Consider the following 22,360-nt stretch of genomic DNA (forward strand, 5'->3'; position numbering starts at 1 on the left):
AAGCTAGTCGCCTGCCATATTTGCTATTCTTTCTGCACATCGGGATGGTTTGTTCCTCCAACCTCAATAAGACTCTTTAAAATACAGCCAGCTCTCCTGGCCTCCTGGATTTCAAGTTCTTCCTGCTTATTCCCCATACTTCTCGGATTGGTATACGGACATCTAAGATAGTGATTTGATTTTCCCCCTGTTCTGTCTTGTCTCTCCCTTATCCATACTATAGTAGCCCATGCTTCCTCCAAATTCTGACCTTTCTCCCTGGTCTCCATGTTTTTGACTTACCTGTGGGCTTTTATCACCTTCCCCCTTCAAACCTTGTTTAAAGCCCTTCTCGCTATGTTAGCCAGTCTGAATCCAAATATGCTCTTCCCGTTCCTCGATAAGTGGATCCCCTCTCTGTTTAACAGTTCTTATTCCTGGAACAGCATTCCATGGTCAAGGAAGCTGAAGCCCTCCTGGTGACACCATCCTTGCAGCCAGGCATTCACCTCCAGGACATATCTGTGTCTACGTGGGTCCCTACCGTTGACCAGAAGGATCAAAGAGAACACCACCTGCGCTCCTAACTCCTTCACCCTTACTCCCAGAGCCCTGTAGTCACTTCTGATCTGCAGATGGTCATACTTTGCAGTTTCATTAGTGCCCACATGAATGACTGGCATGGGGTAGTGGTCAGAGGGCCGGCTGATCCTCGACAATCCCTCCATAATGTCTTAGATATGGGCCCCTGGCAGGCATGCCATGTCAGGGTGACAGATGGGTGCCTGCGTCCCCCTCAGAAGAGAGTCACCAACCACCACTACCCTATGTTTCCTCCTGGGAGTGGTGGCTGCAGTCCTCTCAGCCTTTGGGGATACATGGCTTCTCCTCCTCCACCTTCGGGGGTGATCCCTCATTGCTTGTTGCCAGGACAGCATAATGGTTCTCCATCACGATCGTGGGTGTGTTAGAAGTAGGAGTGGAACACTGCTAGTGATAAGGAATTCCTCGTGGGGATGGATGCTCCTCAGCCTGGCCACCTCCTCCTGTAGCTCTCCCACCTGCTTCCTGAGAGAGTCCACAGTGGGCATCTTTCACACTGGCTGGTCCTCCCAGCCTGGCTTTCTGTGAGTGGGAAATGCAGGCCACAGTCTCTGCAAATCCACACCAGGATCTGGGTAGAGGTATCCATGGTTAGGTTGTCGGTCTGGATACAGGCGCAGGTGGAGGAGATGGGGTACATCTACACTACCTGCCGGATCAGCGGGTAGCGATCGATCTATCAGGGATCGCTCTCCTGTCGACTGCTGAACTCCAGCTCAGTGAGAGGCGGAAGCAAAGTCGATGGGGGAGTGGCGGTCGTCGATCCCGCGCCGCGAGGACGCAAAGTAAGTGATTCTAAGTCGATCTAAGATACATCGACTTCAGCTACTCTATTCTCGTAGCTGACGTTGCATATCTTAGCTCGATCTCCTCCCCCCCCAAGTGTAGATCAGGCCAGGAGCAGTGTTGGCACTGGCGATGCGGCTTTTCCTAACTACAGCGATTATATTGTGTCTCCGTCCCTCAAACCCCCTCTCAAAGTCCCCTGTTTGTGGTTCCCTGTTCGCTAGCTCCCCTTGGTCGCTTAGCCTCTGGCTTTCAAGGCTTTCTCTCCTAGGCAAGTGTCTCACAGATAAGTTTATGGAGGGGATGGTGTGATGGGATAGCCTAATTTTGGCAATTAATTCATCTTTTTTATTATTAGCAGGTAAATATGCCCAATGGCCTGTGATGGGATGTTAGATGGGATGGGATCTGAGTTACTACAGAGAATTCTTTCCTGGGTGCTGGCTGGTGAGTCTTGCCCACATGCTCAGGGTTTAACTGATTGCCATATTTGGGGTCGGGAAGGAATTTTCCTCCAGGGCAGATTGGCAGAGGCCCTGGGGTTTTTTCGCCTTCCTCTGCAGCATGGAGCATGGGTCACTTGCTGGAGGATTCTCTGCACCTTGAGGTCTTTAAACCACTATTTGAGGACTTCAGTAACTCAGACATAAGTTAGGGGTTTGTTACAGGAGTGGGTGGGTGAGATTCTGTGGCCTGCGTTGTGCAGGAGTTCAGACTAGATGATCATAATGGTCCCTTCTGACCTTAAAGTCTATGAGTCTATGAGACAAGTATCAGCCAGGCTCTTCTGGCCAGGACAGTGAGTAGCTTTGGAACAATGGTGCCAAACCTACACTGACTGTGCTGCCAGGAAATTGGTAGAACCCACCACCTGAGCTCCCCTTATGACAAAAGGGATTCCTTTGTGAAAGATTGCAGTTAATATATTGGGTCAGCAGTTTGGCATGAAGATCGTGTTTTCATAGTACGTTCCTGAGTCAGTGTTCTAGCTAGGTCTGTGTGTGAGGCAAAGGATGTTGCTCCTTCCAGATGAGAAGAACCTCTGTCTCCTGAGGTAACTCAGAGGAGTTGAACAGTGAGTGTTTCCTGCATCAGAGAGAGAGGGAAGCTGTACCAACAGCAGGAGAAATGCCTCTGTACCTTCTTCCAGTAATAAAAAGATGTGTTGTTAAACTGAGTTCTTCCATGTGTCACTAATCCAGAATCGCTGCATGGCTGTGCTAAGCCACCAGTAAGGGGACTGCAAGGTCATGGAAAAAAATAATAATATGCCTGAGATTTCCTTTAAATGACCCTCTGTAGTATGTGCAAGTTTTCTATAGTCAACCCTAGCCTTTGATACCCAAAATAGAAATGAAAAAATAAATATGGGTAATGTTTTGCACTGCCTGTGCCTCAGTATAGTCACTAATAAATATAACAAACACACTAGGAATAGGGGCCTGATTCTCCACTACCTAATCCCTTGTGCAGCCATTTACATCTGTGCAAAGGAAGTAAAAAATGCTACCAAATCAGAATGATAGCATTTTATACCCACTTTGCTCAGATGTACATGACGGTACAAGGGGCAAGTCAATAGAGAATATGTCAGATTAAATAAAGGGGACATTGATGGAACCAAGGAAAAAGTAATTTCTGAATATGAGAAATGTACTGTCCATCCATTCTTCCACATAGCTACCTCATCTATTTACCTATACAGCTCGCTCCCTACCAAGAATCTATCTCATCTGGAGCTAGTTGGATACAAATAGATGACAACATTCTTGATGCAGTTTGGCAAAGAGTGTCCTCTGATTTCTTGCTGTTCATAATCTTCTGAGTTAACCCAGTTTGCCAAGATATGTTAGGGATATCTTGTCACCAACAGGTTTTCATGTTTTGTCCCCCAAAAAAGAAATACCCAGTGTCACTGTCACTTCCTTCTTTTCTCCCCTTTTCAAACATGCTTGAGTTTAAACTAACTAGAAATAGCTTAGAATTGGAGGGACACAAACCTGTGATATTCAGTCACATTGAGTTTCAAAGTGATATCAATTCAGAGATTTATACTTATGAAGGATTTAAAACAAATACATATGAATGCTTTTTCCCCTGTGAATACTGTAGTTCTCTATGTACAGTATGGGAATTTATCTTGTGTCCAAAATTGGTATTTTTCTTCCTCGGTTAGGCCCCAACTCTGCAAACTGCTCAGTATGCGTAGGCCTCAGAGCATTCTCAGAGCCCTACAGACTTCAGTGGAGCTTTGTGCTGGCATAGGGGTCTATCCATGTAGAATAGTTTGCAGGATCAGAAACTTAGGCTGGTGTAAATCATTGTAGTCAGTTGTAGTGAGTTACAATGATGTAAAATTGGCATAAATGAGAGGAGAGTCAGATTTATTATATACAGTAACTAAATATGTTTCCTTTATGGAAAAGTCCTACAGAACTTAATAAAGATGAAATCAGTAGGGTTCTACAGAAACAATTTTCAAAACTCTATAGAGATTTATAGAAGATGATATTCCTTCTAAAGATTTATTTAACCATACTTCAGAATTCTATAGCGGGGATATTAGTCTCTTCTGTACTGTGGTGAGAAAAAATGCTGATTATTTTCAGTTAATATCTGTAGCTCTTTTTCCATAAGAATTAATTATTGAGAGTGAAATCCTCGGAGTAAAGTACCTTTTACGGAGGAGCGATCCAAAAGTTGCCAGTTGCCGGTAGTAGGGAGGTAGATTTGTTTTAAGGCATTGCCTTTATGTATGGCTCACAAATTGTAAAAGCTGATGTGATATATACAAATTAAAATGACAAGTTTTACTCGTGTTGCAAAGAAAATATAGCAATTTTGTAGTGTTTTGGTATGATTTTCATTGCAGGATTTCTATTTGAAAGTTTATAAATTAGATACGATTCTAACACATATTTAGGCTTGGAAGGATTTGATTTTTATTGGTAAATGTCAATTTCACCATGTGCACACAAACCAACAAAAATATTACCTTTGATGATAATCATAATTTACACATAGGCAAAGAAAGAAAAATGTTGCTTGAGAACTTAGAGATTGATTTAAGGATATTTACTTTGTATATTTTGATGTGTGGTGTTGATAATTTTGTGTGTTAATCAGGGGCGGCTCCAGGCCCCAGCACGCCAAGCGCGTGCTTGGGGCGGCATGCCGCGGGGGGGCGCTCTGCCGGTTGCCGGGAGGGCGGCAGGTGGCTCCGGTGGACCTCCCGCAGACGTGCCTGCGGAGGGTCTGCTGGTCTCGCGGCTCTGGTGGACCTCCCGCAGGCGTGCCTGTGGATGCTCCACCGAAGCCGTGGGACCAGAGGACCCTCCGCAGGCACGTCTGCGGGAGGTCCACCGGAGCCGCGGGACCGGCGACTGGCGGAGCGCCCCCTGCAGCGTGCCACCGTGCTTGGGGCAGCGAAATGGCTAGAGCCGCCCCTGGTTTTAATAGTTGTAAAGCTTTAATTTTTTTGAATCTCATTAAATAATTATTGGCTGATCCCCAGGTGTCTAACACCCCCATTAATTGCCACAACTGAGAAAATTTAAATTGATTAAAATTAGGAAAAAATGTTTAAACCCATAATTTTTGCACAACTGTGAAAATTTAAATAAATAAAAATTGGAAAAATACTAAAAAAACATCAATTTCATGTTAAAATTATTTTTAAAAATCGAATCCCTGCAACCGTAGACATACTAGACTGCATGCCTAATTGTGAACAATGTATCATTAATTCTGTTAGATCAGTTTGTTACCAGACAAAATTTGTTACTCAAATATTGAGTATGAGGATTTTTTTGTTCCACTGCGTTTCTCAATAACTCAAAGTTGAGGTTCTTGTATAATTCTTAAGCCTAGAATTTTAATACATTAGTTTCACTTCTCTAAGTCTTTTCAGTACTAAGATCTCTTAATGCTTAACAAACACTAGGTCTCCCACCTCCTTCCTAATACTCTTGTGATTGAGGAAAGTAGCAGTATTATCCCCAATTTATAGATGGCAAAACTAAGGTGTAGAGAAACATAAATTCCTAAAGTCATACAAATCATTAGATAATTTGGGAATAGAATCGAGATCTTCTGACTCCCAGTTTCTTCTTATAATCTCTAGGAAATGCTTCTTCATTATAAAACATTGCCAACAAGTTTTTTACATACAGCACACAATTTTCGAAGGGCGATTGTGGAGCGACGAGGTGGAGAAGAAGAAAGGTTGGCCTGTGATAAAGGGGAAAGCCTAGCATCCAAATGAGAGGGGAAAAAATTAATACTGCTCTCTGTGTCAGTGTAAATGGTGGCTGCATTGTATGGTATTGTTGTCCACTCTTCTGAGCAGATGGAATTTGCAGTTGTGTGTCACTTGTTCATTACATCCTCTTAAAATTAGTAGCTGTGTGGCCAGATGGGTCTGGGAGCACAGCTGTGGATACAAGAAAATAAATGAAACCTGTCTGATGCTGCCATGCCCTTTTGAGCTACTGAAAGTGTTGCAACGGCAACAAAGCAAAAATCACGTTCATTTAATGTTAGTAAATTAGATGCAATTCTTTTTTTAATCAAATCATATAAAATGAGATACGGTTCAAATTGTTGTATAATTCTAATAGGAAATTCTAGTTGCAGCCTATAACAAATGCCCTAAGCAAATTTATACAAACAATTTAAACATTTGTTTAGAAGAATAAAAATCACTTATAAATTAGGGCATCAAGGTAAGTGAGGTAATGTCTTTTATTGGACCAACTTCTGCTGGTGAAGAAGAGCTCTGTGTAAGTTCAAAAGCTTGTCTCTTTCACCAATAGAAGTTGGTCCTTTAAAATACCGTATATTACCTCACCCACCTTGTCCCTTTAATATCCTGAGACCAATACCGCTACAACAATACTGCAAACAACTTAAAAATTAAATCGCCATCCCTGTAGAGCATAAACCAATGGTTTCTCATAGAACAAAGACTCATACAGAGCATAAGCCAAGTAAGCAGTAATATTTCAAAGTTTATTAGGTGACATTTGTTTGAATTATTGATCCAACATTCTGATCAAATATAAAATGCATTCACGTAAATGCAAATGAAAGTGCTGTTCTGGAGAAGAATGCCAGATCATGGGCCTGATTTTAAAACGTGGAGCTAGTAAAAATTTTAACTCCTTCAGGTTTGGGGACACAATGAGGTGTGGCTATTCTATACTTAAAATGCTACCGCAGTGCAGTGTAGACACTAACTACACCCGTGGGAGGTAATCCATCTTCCTGAGAGGCACTAGCTATGTCGACAGAAGAAGTAGTGGCTACTCGGGGACTTAAGTCAGATGAACTACACTGCTCAGGGAGTGTGTTTTTTCTGAGTGACGTAGTTATACCAACCTAATTTTCTAGTAGACCATGTCCTAATCAGAAGGCTGAGGTCAATACCCAGGTCTAATAGCTCCTCCTATAGTTTCCTTCCCACTGTGGCCCTATCTATGGATCTTTCTTGCTGACAGTGTCTATCTGACTCCCTCTCTGGCTGTTTTCAAACCCTGCTGTCAGTCTTTCCTTTTCATATTAGTTACTACACACCTACTTAGCTCCTCTTTTCTCCTTCTATCCGTTTATGTATCTGGATGGGTGGTTTGATGCAGATGATTTATAGATGGACCATTGGACCACATTTTTGGTTTATTTTTGGTGGGAGTGGTGGGTATTTGTTTTAACAGAGTTCAGCTCTTTTTATTGAGGGCCCCCTGTACATGATTTAAAAATAAATCACGACAATAGGCAGTGAGGTAATGTGTAATCACCCTGGTCAGCAGTGGAAGTGACAATTTCCATTTATAGTGGCCATATAACAGTGCAATATTCAGTCATACTCCATATTTCACTGCCTATGAAAATGGTAGTAAACACTGTATAACATAGAGAAGTACGTTGCCCTCTCCAGTGAACTGAAAATATCATTTTTTAATAGAACATTGTCTTTGGAAGTCAAGCATTTTGTGTTGTAAAGAAGTATTGTTATAAGGAGGATCGTTATACTGCAATTTAATACATTTGGGAGCCTAAGTTAAGTAGCCCTAAGAAAAAGAGGATATGATAACAGACAGCCCTGTGGCATTTACTACAAAAGCATTTCTCGAATTCTGAAGCCTACTGTAAATCAAGTACACTGTAGAGGATTCATTTATTATAATTAAGGCAGCTACAGAAGAGTTTTTCTTTGGAGAGAGGGAGTTAAGTGCAAATGCAAACTCTGGTGCTTTCTGCCAGCGTTATTGATCATGGAACGGTTTTGTCCTGCACTGAGGGATTTTGCAGATTGGTACCATGGCACATTGTTTTCTGCTAGGGAGGTAGGAGTAGCATTTTTCATTGATACCAACTGTGGTGTGCATGCCTCATTTATAATTTTCAATCTTGTCGCTATAAGAAGAACGAATGTAGGCCATACTTACAAGATGGGGGACTCTATCCTGGGAAGCAGTGACTCTAAATGATTTGGGAGTCGTGGTGGGTAATCAGGTGAACATGAGCTCCCAGTGTGATGCTGTGGACAAAAGAGTTAATGAGGTCCTGGGATGCATAAACGGGAATCTCAACTAGGACCAGAGAGGTTGTTTTACCTCTGTATTTGCAACCCCTACTGGAATACTGTGTCCAGTTTAGATGCACACAATTCAAGAAGGATGTTGATAAATTGGAGAAGATTCAGAGAAGAGCCACGAGAATGATTAAAGGATTAGAAAACATACTTCTAGTGATAAGATTTAAGGAGCTCAATCTGTTTAGCTTGTGGAGGAGAAGGTTAAGGGATGACTTGATTACAGTCAGTAGCTATCTACATGGGGAATAAATATTTAATAATGGGCTCTTCAGTCTATCAGAGAAAGGTATAACATCTAATGGCTGGAAACTGAAGCTAGAGAAACTCAGACTGGCAATAAGGTGTAACTTTTTTTAACATTGAGGGTAACTAACCTTTGGGACAACTTACCCAGGGTCGTGGTGGTTTTTCCACCACTGACAATTTTTAAAATTGGATGTTTTTCTAAAAGATATGTTCTGTGAATTATTTTGGGGAAGTTCTGTGGTGTGTGTTATACAGGATGTCTGATTAGATAACCACAATGGTGCCTTCTGGCCTAGGAATCTATAATTCTATGAAAAAAGTGATCATATTTCTAGAAAATGCTAAAATAGCCAAACACAATCTAAAATCATTGCTCAAATTTGCATGGAAACCTACAGATTCGTTTATGAACATTGTCTGTGTTGATTGCCAAAAAGGATATGTCTGGCCCACCAAAAAATTGATCATCTGATCAAGTACAATTTTTCCATAACATGCTGAAATGGTGGCAGCAAAGAAGTGTTAATTAAAAAGCCACTTGGTTGTGTGAACTGTATAGTCTGATGAAAACTTAACTTCTGCAGGCTTGATACAGATGGAAGGTAACATTTGTTCCTGATTTATCTGAAATGATGATACCATATGTAACATTTTATCGTTTTGAAAATTTCTCTCTCGTTTGTACAGGAAGTTGCCCTTGTCCTTGCAGCAATACTGGTATTTCTGTTGGCTTTCTACGCTTTCTTTTATCTTAATCTATCAAGTGAAGTTGACCTTGATCTGGATCCAAATGAAAACTAGCAGATGCAATGTATCTATCCTATCATCAGATTCTCTTCTGGAAAAACAACTACCTTGAACAACACTGTTTGGGAACAGCATAATGCATAATAATACTATGCAATATCTCAATCGCTCTTAAAATTCATATTGCAGAAGAGGCAAAGAAGACTCACGCAATGCAAGCTGCTTAAGTTAAAGCAAAAGCTGTACTATTGTGAATTAAATGAATTGTTTACATTATTTGTTTCTCAGGCTGAGAACTCTGATGCCAAAAGACAGTTTGGGTAGATACTGACTTCTGGGTAGTCTGTCCTGACTTAAATTCATGAATCCATGAATCCAAACTTCCCAGTAGTGAAATTAGGTTTCTTTTTTTTTTAAATACAAAAGAAAAAACAAGTCCCCAAATAAAAGTTGCTTTACTGATTTGTATCTCCAGGGCATCTGCACCACCCTCAGTCTTGCACTCTCTCGCTCTTCACACATGCAGGTAATTTCCTTTTTAGAATTTCTCTTTTTAGAAACAGTCTCCCACTTCCTGTAGGGCCTATTTTATATCCTAGATTCTATATGCACATGTATCTACAGTAATCTTTTTTCAATCCTTGCCAACTGTTCAGTGTACATGTGCTCTGTCAGAAATGTCACCTGGATGACAGAAGCTCGAACATTATTAACATATGCCTCTGAAACAGTGTTCCTTGCCTTTTGGGCTGTGGGAACTGGTATATGTAGAAAGTTCAGTTGATGTTGATTTTAATTAGTATACTGCTCTATTATTGATATAAAGATAAAATTCTATTTTAATTATACTGTTCCTGCTAATTGCAATAGCAACTTGCTTCTCTCATTGGGAGCGTGTGGTAAAAAATTAGTGTTCCAGTTATACTATCTTTTTCCCATCAAACTAATGTAAGGGGTTGTACCAGCTAACAAATCTTTTTCATGCCTACTCCCCAAAACTGAAAGAGTCTTGACTCCCCGACATCTGTTAGAAACTCTGTTGGCAAATTAACCCTAATGTCTCTTATATAATAGTCTTATAACTAAGGGATAAACCCACTGAGTTCCCTTTGTTTAGTGACTGTTTTGGAAGTGTTCAAGTTAGACTTAGATTTGACATGAGGATATTGTAGGTAAAGAGAAATCAAAAATAACTAATAGTGTAGTATATAAGACTATGTTTATTTTAAATTGACCCATAGCCCCATTATCACCACTGAAAACCTGGTTCAGGAATTTAGATCAATATGGTTAATTTTTAGACCATACAGTATTGATGCCTATATACACTATGAGTCTCTAAGGATACACTTTTTATTCGGTTTGTGTAATACAGGACACCTCATCTAGAAATGCAGAATACACCAGCATCTCCAACATATGTATGAAAAGGAAATATTATACTTATTTCTCATTCTCTAAATTGTGACTTTTTAAGTCACCAAATCCCCAAAATCATACATTCTTAGTACGTGTAGTCCAGTAATAGTATATATGCCACCAAATGTGTAGCAACATATAGCACTTGGAGTGAAGCCTTTTATGACATGTGGCAATCACAAGCTAGCATTTTGGATGTGACATGCCTGTCACTTCACTGAGTGCCATACCACATGTCTCAAAATGCTGCAGTCCTCTCTTTCATTTTGCACAAGCAATTTCCATTTTCCACTAACTCATATGATGCTGTAAGGATTATGTAGCTAATGGTTGTACAGCGCTTTGTATGAGACATGCAATAGAAGTGCTAAGTATGTTATATTGCCATATATATTGTGTTCCGAAACAGTTAAATGAAAAGAAGAATATTTCTAACTTAAAATAGTAACTTGAAGTTATTAGAACAAGAACATTTCCCATATTGTGTGAATCACAAGTAAAAACCAAACTACATCTGGGGATGAATGAAATCTATGTATTGGTTTATGGACCAGAAGACCCCTAGACTAGAAAGTATCTCAAATCTCCATTATGTTCTCAAGTGCTGCATTTTGCATACGGCTATTTTTCATTTAGGTGACAGACATAACTAAGTCACATGTAACTAGAGAGTTGCCTATTGCTTAGAATATCTGAGGAGATTCATGCCCAGTGCACATGGGAATACATGGAGAATATTGCAGCAAATACATGGAAAATATTGCACCTGTGCTTTCAGTCCACTAGTTACAGACAGGGGTTTGTTAATAGCAGATGTCCCAGCCTTAGTCAAACTATCCGCTTGTTTTATTTTTTAATTTATAAACACAAATGCATTAAACATAGGGCCTGAGTTGGGTCTTGCTTACACCTCTTTTCACGGACTCCTTTAACTTCAGTGAAATTACTCCTGCTTACTCCTAATTACTCACACTAATGTGAGATCAAAATCTGGCCGGTGATTATGCCTCCCTTTTGGAGCACAGCAGGTATCCATTCCTGATATCTTTAAATGAAGTTGCTTTTAGCACCTCAAATGCATGCTAGGTGTGCGCTCTCTCTCTCTCTCTTTCTCTAATGATGATACCGATGTATGTATCTGAAAGCAGAACCAATCCCATAATTTTTTAGGTCATTTGTCTTTGTAACTCTAGCTCATGGACTATTTTAATAATAAAATGAATTTTTAAACTTTGAACTTTTTTGAAAGCGCTTATTAAAGTTGGATCTATTGCATTGCTATGAAATGTACATTAGAAAGAACATTAAATTAGCTTAGATAACACAATATACAAGTATGAGTAGTACTACCAAAGAATGCACACTGTTTATAAGTTTTGGAGCAAACCAACTAATTCCTGCCCCTGGTTTAAATGTTGAAAATGTAACAAAGAGAGCTTCAGTTCTGTTCTAGTCTCTTCAAATACAGTACATTTTACAAATGGAAATGCTCTGTTTTGGTCCTGATCATATTAAACCGATAGAAAATACTGTAATAGTAATTGTATATGGCTTGCTACCACCTTGGACTTGACTCAACTCCATGGGGCAGCTACAAAATGGGGGAGTTCAACTCTGGGGATAGAGCAGGCTCCATTATTGCTGCAGCCCTCTGCTTATGGAGTGCATCTTTAAACTCCAGTCCAGGCTCCTAGCCAGCAGAAGCTGCTTAGGAGATGCACTGACTCAGAGCAGCTCCAGCTGGTGTAGGTTTGTCTGGCCGTGCCCTCTTTTTTGGGAAGTGATGCATGGCTCTAGGTCCTGCAGAAGAATGAGGGTTGCTGCTCTGTTTCACCTCCCCACTTAGGTAGATATTTTGCCTTTGGAGGGACTATAGCTGCTAGCAGTGATCCTGAGTAATACAGCTTGATTCAGTACTTGTTATTTCTTTGGCAAGTAAAAGCAGAATTTGGAACAATTTCAGGAGTACAAAAGAAGCCTAAGAACTCCGTAATGGTGGTTACAATGGTACAAATAGTACAGGATGTATACATTGCCACTTGGTTACTACCTGTATTTGTAGTAATCCATGAATGTGTTTTTATTGGAAATGAGGGGATGCACTGTAATTATATCTCTAACAAGGGCCTCAGAGATGTATTTAAAATTTCATTGAAGGGTGCTTTATTTAAAGATCACTGAAGCTTGTTAACTAGGCACCATGTGATCCTGTGTATATCACAGCCCTATCAACTTATCCAATTAGCTGTAGCAATGATGATATATATAAGGTTATGCATTTACATCTAACTGAGAACATATGAGATAGTTCTTTTGTTTGCTTAGGTTTCCAGGATAGTCCTCGACTCTAGATAATAATTGACTTGTTCACTTGATCATAGATTATATGTAAAAATAAATAATAATTTAAATTATCCTTTCTAATGGGATAGGGCAGAAACTGAACTAAATGGCCTATACTGGTTCAGTGAAATTTACTACTACTGGAGGGGTTCATCACTTAATTTAGGGCTAGATTGTGTATGGTCCCTTTGCAAATGAGCAAGAAGCCTCTAGCAGCTCCCAATGGGGAAGTACTCCATACTGTTCCAACATGGGCTTGTGCCTATAAGGAACAATTGAGTCCTTATTTTTCAAGGTCAAGTGGAATGTGCTTAAAATCAACATAGAATCCCAACAAACAGAATAATAAAGATGTTATGGCATTTAGAGTTTTATATAAACTATCATAATAATCAGTGATTCCTATGACTAAGCAAATAACAATATGGAACGGCAATAAGTCTGCAGAAATATGGTGTTTGGACTGCTTCTGAGCAAAGTAGATTATGCTTGCACTTGTAGAAATGAATCCATAAGATGAATAAACTGGCAAAGATTGTGTGTACAACATTGAGTTTGTTGACACCCTGGGAGAGGGGAACAGACTTGCATTTTTTGCAGCACCGTGTTTCTTCCCTTCATCCTACTTACTGCTTAGTTTGCCTTAGCACACCATGCTATATGTTTAGTACATATTTCCAAGAACAGAAAAGGATTTTTATACAGTATGTCAATGCATTTAATTGACAGCATCCTCTCCTTTTTTTTTTTTAATGACAACCAAATTGGTGAAGAGACAGCCAAAATGTTAGGTACCAGTGTCTCTCAAACAGATGTCATGCCATTATTTTTTAGCTCGTTTAGATGAATAAACATGTTAAACTGTGAAGTATTACATTTTAGATTTTTTCATTAAAAATAAGGACAATCTGTTTACTGTCCCTAATTGAGACAACAATCTTCGTGGTTGCCAATTTTGACAGTTGTAACAATGAACTATAGATGTTGGGACCAATCAAATAACTGGTGATAGTGAAGGATAGTTCATGTGAAAGGCTCCTTTTTCATGGACACTTGTTTACTTTCATGGATGTATTTTTTCTAACTTCTGGAAATATAATCATGTTATATTGGTTTTGCATGATAAGCCCTCCACAAAAAATCATTCAAGCAATAGATTTGTTTCTGTCTTTTTATTAAATCACTCAAAATATGAATTACAGTTCATAGATGGGCCCAAGTGACAAAGTCCATATTTCACTCCAAACACTCACAAAGGAATGTGTGTTCAGAACTATTATAGAGATCGGCCAAGCATGGACTTTGGATCTGCTGAAGTTTGGGTAAATTTTGGAGGGGAGCTTGGATCTGGACAAGGTTTGACGATCTCTGATAGAATGTAGGGATTTTAGAGCATAGAGGCATGGAGAGCGAGGACAATAGAAAATGTGATGATTGGCTGATGTAAACCTGGTGTCACAATCCCACTGTGATAGAGAGAAGAAGAAGGGAGAACTGATGATCACTTTAAGTCTGATGTCAGAAATCTTTTGGGGAGGATCTTGGGGGGTTGGATGAAAGAGAGAGAGAGAGAGTGTGTGTGTGTGTGTGTGTGTGTGTGTGTGTGTGTGTGTGTGTGTGTGTGTGTCACTCTCCTGACTTTGATGCCTCATCTCTACAGAGCTTATCCCCCTGTCCTGAATAAGTGGGCTGTAGCCCATGAAAGCTTATGCTCAAATACATTTGTTCGTCACTAAGGTGCCACAAATACTCCTGTTCTTTTTGTGGATACAGACTAACACGGCTGCTACTCAGCAGCCATGAGGTTTCTCTCATGTATACCAGCTGCAAACAGGGACTGAAATGACAGCTGAGCATTGACATGGCACAGGAGCATCCTAGTCATGTTCCCTTTTCTCTGGATCCACCCTTTTCCCTCTGTTACACTAACAGTAGAGGGGGGAGTGGCATAAGAGCCCCTATGCTGGTTTACACCATCAGATGATCACCTCTGCACAGAGTTGACCCTCCCTTCACCTGTTGTGCTGGCTTTAGAGCCAAATTCCACTGATTCATCTGAGGTTTTTTGGAAGGTAAAGAAGAGCATAACACGGTTCATCCTACATGGAGAGAATCTTCTACCACCCTTCATTTGTGATTTGTTATCACAAATAGTTGAATGCTCTGATATTTGGGATGTGTGTTCAGATGGGCAAGATGCTAGAAAAAGGTTTTTCCTATTCAAATTTCAGCAATCATGACCAGCACTTGTGTCTACACAGATGTTTTTCTTCTTTAGTACCCATGTGTGACAAGTTGTAAAAGCACTCCATCTTGTAAGGATAGGTTCATGCCTATCACCAGCCTCCTCTGGTGAGGGTTATGGAAGGGAAGGGAAAGCTGGATCAATGGATGCTATCCTGGGGAGGAAAGTATCCTGTCTTCTCCCCGCCCAGCCAGTTGAAGCTGGAAAGGCCTCAGCTGGTTATATCTAGTAGTTTGAGATTATTTGTTCTGGTTTTTGTTTGTGTTTTGGAACTAAAGAGAGTCCTGAAGAAAGGAAGGTGAAGAGATCTGTAGCTGGGCCTTTATATTTCCTTCCCTGGCTGGTGAGTCTGCACATCAGCCTACTGTTGTGAGAAATGCAATTTATTAAGATTCCTCTCAGGTTGTAATCTTAAAGGTCTCTAATTTGAACTAAGATGCTACCGTTTTCGACTCGAAGCAAGGCTGTTTGTAACAGTTGTCTCAAGAGTTCTCACCAGCTTAATGAGCTGCTGGCAGCTCATTTTAAAACGGCAGGCAATCATATGTGTCTTTATCTGTTCATTAATCATTGGTATTCTCAAGCTGCTCTGCTCCAGCAATTCTTTACCTTTGTGCCACTGTATCTGTCCTTCAAATGCTAGCAGTTTGTGATATACAAACAAAAGAACATGGGGGTTCCTCCAAATCTTTACTAAATTCAAGAATTAATTTAAACACAGGCAACTTTCTTAGGGCAGTTTACTCAATTTTCAAAATGATTTATGTTTATTTTAGAAGGTGCAACAATTTACAACCTGATCTACACTTGTAAACATCTGACAATCTTGCTTTATTCTTAAAGGCTTTGAGTACGATCTTAACTTTAAACATGAGTAACCTCATTGACTTCAAAATTTGGTTGTATTATTCATGAGAACACTTCACAAAATAACCATTGTCTGCTTTTAATTCATAGGAAATTTGCTTTGTTCTTAGATGATAGAACTTGGTCACCAGCTGGAAACAGAGGTTTACCTCTCCCTTCCCTCAAATTCATCAAAAAAAATCCATTGCATCTGAAATTTGGCATTTATGATCTTTGCCAGAGGGGAATATTATGCTCAAATTCGAGGTTCATCTTAGAAGAGATATGGCACTACCAAAAGAGAAGTTTTGTTATCTTTTCAGAACCCTTTTTAATACTTGCATTAAGTATCCAAACTCCTCATGAGCAAAGCTTACCTTCTGCCTTCAGAGATTTTCAACCAGATAGCATGCGAGACTGGAAAGTCTGAAATACAACACAAAATAGAATTTGAATGTAGATTCTCTCTCTACTATACCACATCTGTGGCATATTCAAAATACATGGTGGGTGGTATGTGATTATAAAGGTCATGTCTACACATTTGAGAGAGTTTGTACTACTCATTCATGGCTGTGGCCATCTAAGACTCATGCTGATAAAAACATTCTTTACCATACCATGTCATTAATATTAGTATTTATGTACACCAATGAGACACAGCTGTCACTTTATATAAATAACCAAAGGTGCCAAATCTGAAGCAGAAGACTTCCCTTCTGTGCACTTTAAGATGAAAAACAAATGTATATAAGGTATTGTCCTGACCAAGGGTGTTGGGATGAAAGAATAATTCTCCAAGGAAGAGGGGATTTGGACAGTGTGTAACATGTACAATTAAGAAAACAATATGAATATTAAGGACAAGATCTTCCATGTTGTTACATGCCTGCTAAGGGATGTAAAGAGACATAGATGTCCTTCCTTCCCCTATATTGTATATGTGCGCTACTGCTTACACTGCAAAGAGGGAGAGAGTAGCGTCCATTCCCTTCCTGCACAGCTCGGTGGAGAGTATGTGACCAGGGTTCGGGATGGAGTGTGGAACCTTGTGAATGGACCAGTGCACCTGAACCAGCATGGAATGGGAACTAATCTGCTACTAGCATAGCCTAGTAGGAGGGATAGCTCAGTGGTTTGAGCATTGGCCTGCTACACCCAGGGTTGTAAGTTAAATCCTTGAAGGGGCCACTTAGGAGTCTGGGGCAAAATCAGTACTTGGTCCTGCTAGTGAAGGCAGGGGGCTGGACTCAATGACCCTTTGGGGCCATCTCCAGTTCTAGGAGATAGGTATATCTCCATTAATTTATTACTTTCCTCTGGACTTAGGGGGGAACCAGGATATTAATTGTGACCTTCAGGACTATGGTTCATGTTCTGGGCTGCCCTGGCACCAACGCAGAAGCTCTGTCCCTCACTCAGTAGATTCATAAATCATATTCATAAATGATTCAGTATTTCCCAGAAATTGAAAAAAATAAAAAAATCACTATTGCGTTCTTATTTATTTAAATATTTAAAGTGTGCCTGTCAAAACTCAAAGCACACGTGCAATAATGTAAATACAAATGGTACAAAGCAATACAGACTAATGGAAAAAATTAGGCTGCCCTTCAATTGCTCAGTCAATCCACCCAATGAAGCTATCAACACTCAGCTGAACTATAGACCAGATCTGTAGGTCCCGTTGTGCCCTTCCCTCTCACCACTCTAAAAAGCCTGAAAGGACAGTTCTGTCTAGACTATCAATCAGCATTTATATAGCACATATCACCATAGCATTAGGTGATGTACAAGGATTAAAAGTACAGTAACATCTGCCTAGGGGAGCATGGTCTCCAATGCTTCATTTTACTCTACATATAATCTGGGCTTCACAGTTTTTCTAGAAAGTTGGACTTTAAAAGTTTCTTCTATTTTTTGACAGTTTCTACTAGTTGGAGAGAGATCTCATACACTTAAAACGAGGAGTAGTGTGGAGAGTGATAAACGCTTCCAAGATGGAAAACAAACCATTTAGAGTAAGATTGCTGGAAATGAGCCCTGTTTAACAAGAGATAGAAGTACTGGCTCAGATTCTGTGGCAAGGGGTTCCCAGTGTCAGAGCAGAAGCCCAAGGCTTTTGTGCTGACAGATCTTGATGGATCCACAGAGGTTGGAGACAGATGTACTGCTAGATGGATGGTGGTGCTTTGATACAGGACTATGTAATGTATCTTGTACAGTGTGTTGTATAGTGTGATTGCCTTCTGCTTGTTGCTTTGGCAAAACGAAGGCAGATTATGTGAATCCTTCTTGCTGGTACATAGCCTCTCCATGGTCAAGACTCTTGCTTCCCATGGCACCAGCTGGAAACTGACTGCAGCTTCAGGCTAAATGTGCAAGAGATCTCAGAGCACCATGGGCCCCAGAGGTAGAGTATGCAGGCCCACAGGCCTGTGAATATGCCCTGGCACTCACCTACTATGCCCCAGATAAGGGTAAATAGTCCCAACCATGGGTTGAACAGTGAAGGTGGCTATCCTTCAGTGTGAAGATGTACAACTTCTCAAAGTGCCATATTAGCCCCTAGCTATGGGTTAAATAGCTGCATCCTAACCGGCTGCTTTTTGCAGTTTTCTATACCAATTGGGCATTTGTCTGGCCAGGATGAGAGAGTGGGATTGGCTGATGCAAGCCCTTCTCACTTAATTTCACTTAATATGCAAGTAGTCAGTTTGTCTCACAAGTCTCAAGTCCTGAAGCAATGGGGGAGTGGCAATGGGGGCAGACAGAGGATACTGTTGGGAATGCCCCATCGTAAACCTGCACGCATGGTGGTATGGACATGATGGTCGCTTATCATAGACACTGGAGAAGCTGCATCATTTGTATCCTGCCCATGCATCAGAGCAGCCCTTTTTAGGGACAGCCCTGCTCTCCCCAATCTGAGGAAAGGGAAGAAAAGGATCCCTAAGCAATGCCTGCTCCATTTCCTGAGCTGACAACTTACCGTGGCTGGTTGATCATCCAACTCTGCAGTCAAAATTCAATGAATGTGAAGTATATAAAAGACACCATACATACGGCCTTGTGGAATGTCCAGATGCTTCTGGACACTGATACCTGAGCATGGAGGATGATTGCCATTATTGCCTGAGAACTGAACAAATATGAGATTGACATCACTGCTCTCAGTGAAACTCGCTTCGCTGATGAGTCTCAGCTTGAAGAGGTTGGTGCCGGATATATCTGCTTTTGGATCGGTTTGGCTGCTGCCAAAAGGCACCAGTCAGGTGTTAGTGTTGCCATTTGAACACCCATTTCACAGGAGCTGGATTCTCTACCAAAAGGCATCACTGACTTATGGTTCTGCACATTGGTCTGTCCAGTGAAAGATGTGTTATGTTCATTAGTGCATATGCTCTCACTGTGCCAAACCCCATAGAAACAAAGGAAAGATTCTGTGATGACCTAGAAAGCATCATTAGATCAATTCCACTCAATGACAAACATAATCCTGGGAGATTTTAATGCCAGAGTCAGCTGTAATTATACAGTCTGGAAGAATGTCATTGGCCACCATGGCATTGGCAGTGAAAATTCAAATGGTACTCTTTTTCTTTCCACCTGTGCTACCAATGGATTGGTCATTACCAATACTGTATTCTGGCAAGCAAACAGATTTAAAACAACATAGATACAGCCTCATTCCCGCCACCAGAATTTGATAGATTTTGCCATAATTTCCGATTGTGATCTACGGGATGTGAACCTGACCAGGCTGATGAGAGGTATTGATTGTTGGTCTGACCATAGACTGGTGAGGAGCAAAATGTAGCTAGCCATCTGTTCCAAGCTGCATCAGTAGGGAGCCAAAACCATAAATAAACTTGACGTCCAGAAGCCCCAGCTCTTAGATAAACAGAAAGAACTGCGCAAATGATTTCAGAGGCTTTTCCATCCTCAGACAATCCTGTAATGGATGTTGAGGCTGAGTGGAGCCAGCTTCAGAACTGATATAACCCTCAGTTCTGCCAGTTACATGCTAGGGTTTAGCACAAGGAAACATCAAGATTGGTTTGATGAAAAGGCCTCAGAAATAATGCACGTACTTGACTCGCTGCATGTGGCATATCTCTTCTTCAGTTATCCCTTGATGCGAGGCTATGTCTGCCAAGGGAGTTCATTGGTGGGTTTTTAAGTGTTGGAGGAGCCCAATTTGTGCCCTGCAGATTTTCCCACAGAAGTGACAGGTGTCATCTTGGAGGACTGTTGTGCCTCTCCTTTCCCTCTTTGTCGCATCTCTGTCTCATAAGCACGTCTGTTCTCCTCAAAGTGATCTGTGGCTTGGTGTATGGTGTGGCGCCACTGTGTTCTGTCCCGTGCCATTTCTCCCAGTTTGTTGGGTTGATGCCTCCCTTTTTAAGGTGTACTTTCAGTATGTCTTTGAAGCACTTCTGCTGCCCTCCACAAGCCCTTCTTCCCTGATTTAACTGAGAGAAGAGTGCTTGCTTCGGGAGGTGACTTTCAGGCATACATACACAGTGGCCAGCCCAGTAGAATTGGTGTTTCATGACCTGCGCTTCTATACTGCTGATGTTGGCTGAAGAGACAACACTTATGTTAGTGCATCATTTTTCCCAGCTGATCCTGAGAATCCTTCTGAGGCAGCACTGCTGGAACCACTCCAGCTGCTTGAGATGTCGTCTGTAGGTTACCCAGGTCTCTCACCCAATAGAGAAAAGTGGGGATGGCAACTGCCTTGCAAACCAAGATCTTGGTAAAGACTCGTTTTAATGGTCTTCCTAAGGATGTGCTGGCACAGTGGATCCTGTGTTCAATTTCTGTGTTAATGCTGGCTGTTTGGGAGAGGTGGCTGCCAAGGTACGGAAAATGGTCCACATTTTCAAGGGGTTCTCCACAGATAGTGCTTTGTGGAGTATGAAGAGTAGCTTGTGCAGGTGAGGGCTGGTAGAGTACCTTGGTTTTCCCGATGTTGAGGGAGAGATCCAGGTAGTGATAGGCATCGGCAAAAAGATTTAGGGTGCTTTGCAGGTCGGCCTCTGTGTGTGCAAGAATGACGCAATTATCTGCAGACTGAAAGTCAGTGATGCCAGTTCTCTTGATCTTAGATTTTGTTTTGAGACGTTGGAGATTGAGGAATTGGCCATCCATATGATACTCAATCCAGATTCCATCAGGAAGGTGGTCACAGACGAGAATCAGGATCACAGCAAGGTAAATGGAGAAGAGTGTTGGAGCAATGACACGGCCCTGCTTGACACCAGTGTGAATGATGAATGGTTCGGTCTCTGAGCTGTTGCACAGCATGGTGGCAGTCAGCTCATCATGGAGTAGTCTGATGATAGAAATGAATTTCTGTGGACAGCCAAACCTATACAGTACCTTCCATAGGACAGCATGACTGATAGAGTAAAAGGACTTGGTTAGGTCGATGAATGCCAGGAACAGTCCCTGGTGTTGCTCTCTGCATTTCTCCTGAATCTATCATGCCATGAAGATCATGTCAGTTGTGCCTCGGGATGGCCTGAAACCACACTGGGATTCGGGGAGGAGTTCCTCAGCAAGGGGGAGGAGGTGGTTTAGTAGGATCCAGGCAAGGATCTTCCCTGCAATGGAGAGGAGGGCAATATCTCTGTAGTTCCCACACAAAGATTTGTCTCCTTTCTTGAATATTGTAACCATGTTGGTGTTCTTGAAGTTAGGTGGAATTTCTTCACAGGTCCAGATATTGTTGAGGAGTTGGCAAAGTTTGTGCTGGAGCATTGTTCCACCAGCTTTAAAAACCTCAGCTGGGATGCCATCTGGGCCTGGGCCTGGGTTATGGCATGCTGGACTTCCTCAGAAGATGGGGGATCAGCAAGGTGTTCCATTGCTGTGCATTGTGGAATAGACTCGATGGTGTCCAGAGACCATGGATCCGCAGTTTAGTAGGTTCTCAGCTCTGATGGGGGTTGGGGATACTGTAATGTGTACTAATGATGTCTTCTTCCTTTCATTGTCTGTCAGTGGTAGAACAACACGTTGTTCCTCACAGCTAACATGAACATTTTAATGAAACAAAATAGTATTGCAGAACTCTAGGATTCCCTACTGTTCTGGTGTTTAGGGCTGTAGAAACAAGGAGTTAGGTTCATTAAATTATAGTTTGCAGAGGTACCCCACTAGTATGTTCCCTCACAACCAAATATTAAACCCAGCTCTATAAGCAGCACTTTCATGCCCTGCCAAGATCTCCTGCATATCAGAACTCTCAAGGACTATAGGCAATCTCACATGCATGGAACCTTTTGTCTTACATCTCTTCTCTTGCAAGGTAAAATTTGAGCTTACTGTTGGTTGACACTGAAGTCAGAAGGCTAATGAGAATAGTTACAGCATGCAGCAACTGAAAATGGAAATATTCAGATCAGGGGTGGCCCATCCATATAGGCAAACTAGGCTGTTGCCTAGGGTGCCAAGTTAAATGGGGTGCCAAAATTGAGGGAAAAAATCAAATTAAAAAAAAAAAGAAAAAAAAAAGAATGTGTCATTATTTCAATTCCTGT

General features: G+C 41.2%; 1 protein-coding gene across 7 annotated transcripts in view; it reads left to right on the forward strand.

Annotated features, from left to right (window-relative positions):
* Positions 1–22,360, forward strand: part of TRIQK (triple QxxK/R motif containing) — a 152,196-nt gene that overhangs the window by 83,078 nt on the left and 46,758 nt on the right. For 4 of the 7 annotated variants that reach the window (XM_045004910.1, XM_045004912.1, XM_045004911.1 and 1 more), the window contains one exon: positions 8,897–11,609. The exons of the other annotated variants lie outside the window; for them this stretch is intronic. In XM_045004910.1, coding sequence (XP_044860845.1) covers positions 8,897–9,010 — 114 coding nt within the window. In that variant the 3' untranslated portion in view covers positions 9,011–11,609. Of the gene's footprint in view, positions 1–8,896; positions 11,610–22,360 lie in introns of those variants that run through there. 7 annotated transcript variants of the gene reach the window in all.

Source organism: Mauremys mutica, chromosome 2 (genome assembly GCF_020497125.1).
Source record: "Mauremys mutica isolate MM-2020 ecotype Southern chromosome 2, ASM2049712v1, whole genome shotgun sequence".
In the NCBI taxonomy this organism is placed as follows: Eukaryota; Metazoa; Chordata; order Testudines; family Geoemydidae; genus Mauremys; species Mauremys mutica.